Source organism: Lucilia cuprina, chromosome 6 (genome assembly GCF_022045245.1).
Source record: "Lucilia cuprina isolate Lc7/37 chromosome 6, ASM2204524v1, whole genome shotgun sequence".
NCBI classification, from domain to species: domain Eukaryota; kingdom Metazoa; phylum Arthropoda; class Insecta; order Diptera; family Calliphoridae; genus Lucilia; species Lucilia cuprina.
In genome coordinates, this window is record NC_060954.1 from 26,439,883 (window position 1) to 26,443,436 (window position 3,554).

Below are 3,554 nucleotides of genomic sequence, written 5' to 3' on the forward strand. Positions count from 1 at the left end.
CTGACATGTTTTTCAAAGGTAACTTGATCAAAAAAAATCAAATAATACTTTGGTTGAAAAATGTAATGAAAAACGTGTGTTAAGAATTTTTCGATCTCACTCCTTATTCTTCAAATGTTTGAAAACATTTGTTATTATTATTTTATAATCAATACTAATGTTTTTAAAAATACAATTAATTTTTAGTTAACTAGTTTACTAAGTAAGCCCAATACTGTTTTTGAATTTGACTTATGCTTAAAAATAAAATTAAAAAGAAAATTGAAAAAATATTTTTCCCTGTAAAAATATACTTTAACGTTATTGCTTCTGCCGAAATAGCAAGCGTTATTGCTTCTGTGTGGATAATTTAGCGCCCAGCCCCTATTGCGGTTTCTACAGGACCTTATTATCGTTTTTATTCGACCAATTAACTATATTGAACATCCTTGAAAAAAATTTAGATACAAATCTGTGAGACTATTTCATCGATCTCTCTGTCAATAGCCCTCATGTAACGATCCTTAAAAAATTACAAATAGATATTGAGATTGAAACAAATCTTCATATTAATATTGAAACAAATCTTCATATATCTGTATACTCTTGAGAATATATTTGCTATTAAAAAGCAATTGTAAACAAGTAATTAAGAGTATAATATTAGGCTATGGATAAAGATTTTTAGTGTATATATTAGGGTATTGCATTATTCGGGTTATAATCTTATTCGGTTTATTCGACAAATAATTATTTGAGGTTTTATTTTAGCCGTTAATAATCGGATAATTCAAAATTGTTCGGTTAATCGAATAAAGAATCATTTTTATTATTTATATGGCTTTTTCACAATATTTTTCTTCTTATAACAAACAAAATTATAACTTTTCACTTCTTTGAGCACAATTCTATCTAAATTTTTGAATTATTTTTTTTTAATATTATAAATTATTTTTCATGTTAAATCCTTTCCTACATAAAGAAATTAAGAAATGAAAAACTTATTAAAAATACCTAAGAAACACAGCTATGTTCTTCAAAAAGTGATATCAAAAATCCCAAGATTTAAATCTATTACAACTCCAAGATTTATTGAAAATCACAAACGCCATTTTCTTTATATTTCTATAGTGCTTAGCGATATTTAGTAATGTGCATGTGTCAAAGATTTAAGGATTTTCAAAATATATACTGTGTCTCTTATAAGTATTCGAATTTAGGTAAACTATGAAAAGAAACCAAATTTAATAATATATTTTGTGTGCAAAAAAATAAATTAATTTGTTATATTGTCTAGACAGTCCTTAGGTTAGATATCACGCTTTCTAAAACTTAAAAAATTTACATTTAATTAAATGAGCTTTTTTTTTAAAAAAGTCCATAAAATTGCCTCACAAAAGTATACGATTTTTTCCTGTATTTCAAATTTGATCATATTATACGAAACATAAATTTTAGAATCGAATGGTTTTTAGCTTTAAATTGTTTTAAGGGGTTACTATCAGCCGAAATGATATATTTTTGGCCCAACATTTTTGGGGATTTGTTTCCCTTCTTTATGTAATATCATTAAAATGGCGTTTTTTGTCAAAATTTGTAGTATTTTCTCTTTTTTCCAGAGATAAAACCAAAATTTGATTTCGGGATTTAATAGACCCCTTGGAGTCTATTAATTTGTTACAAGAATCTGTATTTAAACGATCCAAGACATATTATTGACATCATTATTCTGTCGCTAATTCAGTATATTGGAACTTAAGTCCATTTTCGGGGAAAGTTTTCTTGTATATATTCATTTAGATATCAGCTTTTATATATTTTAAGTTTTCAATGTATTGTGGAAGTGTACAACTCCAAAACATGACTTGAAGAAACACCAAATATGGACCGATTGTAAAACAATTTTATAGGGTAATTTATGTATTTAAGAGCAATATTTTTGCTAAATGTATGGATATCCATATTGGTTATGAGTTATAAGCATTTTTTCTAATTTTTGGGAGGGAACCTTGTATGGGAGCCATGACCAATGATGGACCGATCGAGAAAAAATGTCGAAATAACATTTATGTGTACAAAACAGTATCTATGCCAAATAGTTTATGGGTATCACTACTTGGTAATGAGTTATGTGCCTTTAAGTGTTTTTCTTAAAGGGACCTTGTATGGGAGCTATGATCAATTATGGACCGATGATCAATTATTTCTCTGTATATGATCAAGACTTGTGCGATTAAGTTATTTTCAGAAAGGGACCATGTATGGGAGCTATGACCAGTTATGGACCGATCGGGAAAAAATTTCTCAGTAATATTTTTGTGCATATGAGCAACACTTGTACCAAATTGTACATGGATATCTTAATTTAATAATGAGTGATACGCGTTTAAATGATTTTCGGGAAGGGACCTTGTATGGGAGTTATGACCAATTATGGACCGATCCAAAAAACTTTCATGGTAATATTTCTGTATATAAGAGCAATACTTGTACCAAATTTTATATGGATATCTTCGGGAGGGGACTTATTGTGGGAGCTATGACCAATTATAGACCGATCGGGAAACCCCTTCACAGTAAAATTTATATGCATATGAGCAATACTTATACCAAATTTTATATCGTTTTCTTAATAATAATTTATGTGCTTTTAAGTGATTTTCGAAGGTGACCTTGTATGGGAACTATTACCAATTATGAACCGATCGGAAAAAATTTATAGTATTATTTCTTTAAGGAGTGAGATCGAAAAATTCTTAACATACATATATGTTTATAAAAAAGAAACCACTAAACTTACAGCTTTATTTTTTTATTTGATTCAAATTATTATTACAATATTCTAGCCTCCAATTACTCACTACCATCTCCAAAAAACACTAATGTGTTTACAAAGAAGTTCTTCGTTAAAAGATCTTCTTTATGTGTGGTGATCTTACCTTTGACGTTTACATCTTACCTATACTGAAAATATATTTCAAGTATTAAAACAAATCTATATCAAAAGCCACTGGTAATGAAACCTAAAGCCAAATTGAACTTATCAAATCCAATTTCTTTCCAAGTCAATACACAAATTAAATAAGGTACATAATATGTTGCATCATATTTTTAACATCCAATGGATAATAATAAATCTAATTCCATAGGAAAAATTCTTACGTCCACATTATCAATACATTACTTAAAAACTATTAGTGTTTTGTTAAGAGATTTTCTTTGTGGTTGATGATCTATCTCACTTATTCAAATATCTTAACTCAAATTATCGTGCTCATACTGAAAAACTATTGAAAATATTTTTTCAATTAGTACCACTAACTAAGTAATGTCTTAATGTACCCAATTATTTACCCAAAAACTACTAATGTAGTCTATCAAGAAATTCTTCGTTGTCGTTAACAACATAGCTTACTTAAAAAATAACGCAAATACCTTCCACTTAACCCTTGCATAAGTTAAATGAAGTTCTTCGTGTTTGGTGATTCTTTGTCGTTAACAACTTTCCTATGCTGAAAATTCGTTAAAAATAATTTAAAATATCATTCCAATTGCTACCATCAGCCTTAAAACAA

The 3,554-nt window shown here is 27.9% G+C and overlaps 1 protein-coding gene across 1 annotated transcript in view; it reads right to left on the bottom strand.

Moving 5' to 3' along the window:
• LOC111682491 (transmembrane protein 177) overlaps window positions 1–3,149 on the bottom strand; it is a 76,707-nt gene extending 73,558 nt beyond the window's left edge. Inside the window, exon 1 of the mRNA XM_046954055.1 lies at window positions 3,142–3,149. Coding sequence (XP_046810011.1) covers window positions 3,142–3,149 — 8 coding nt within the window. The remainder of the gene's footprint in view (window positions 1–3,141) is intronic.
• Window positions 3,150–3,554: the final 405 nt, after the last annotated feature.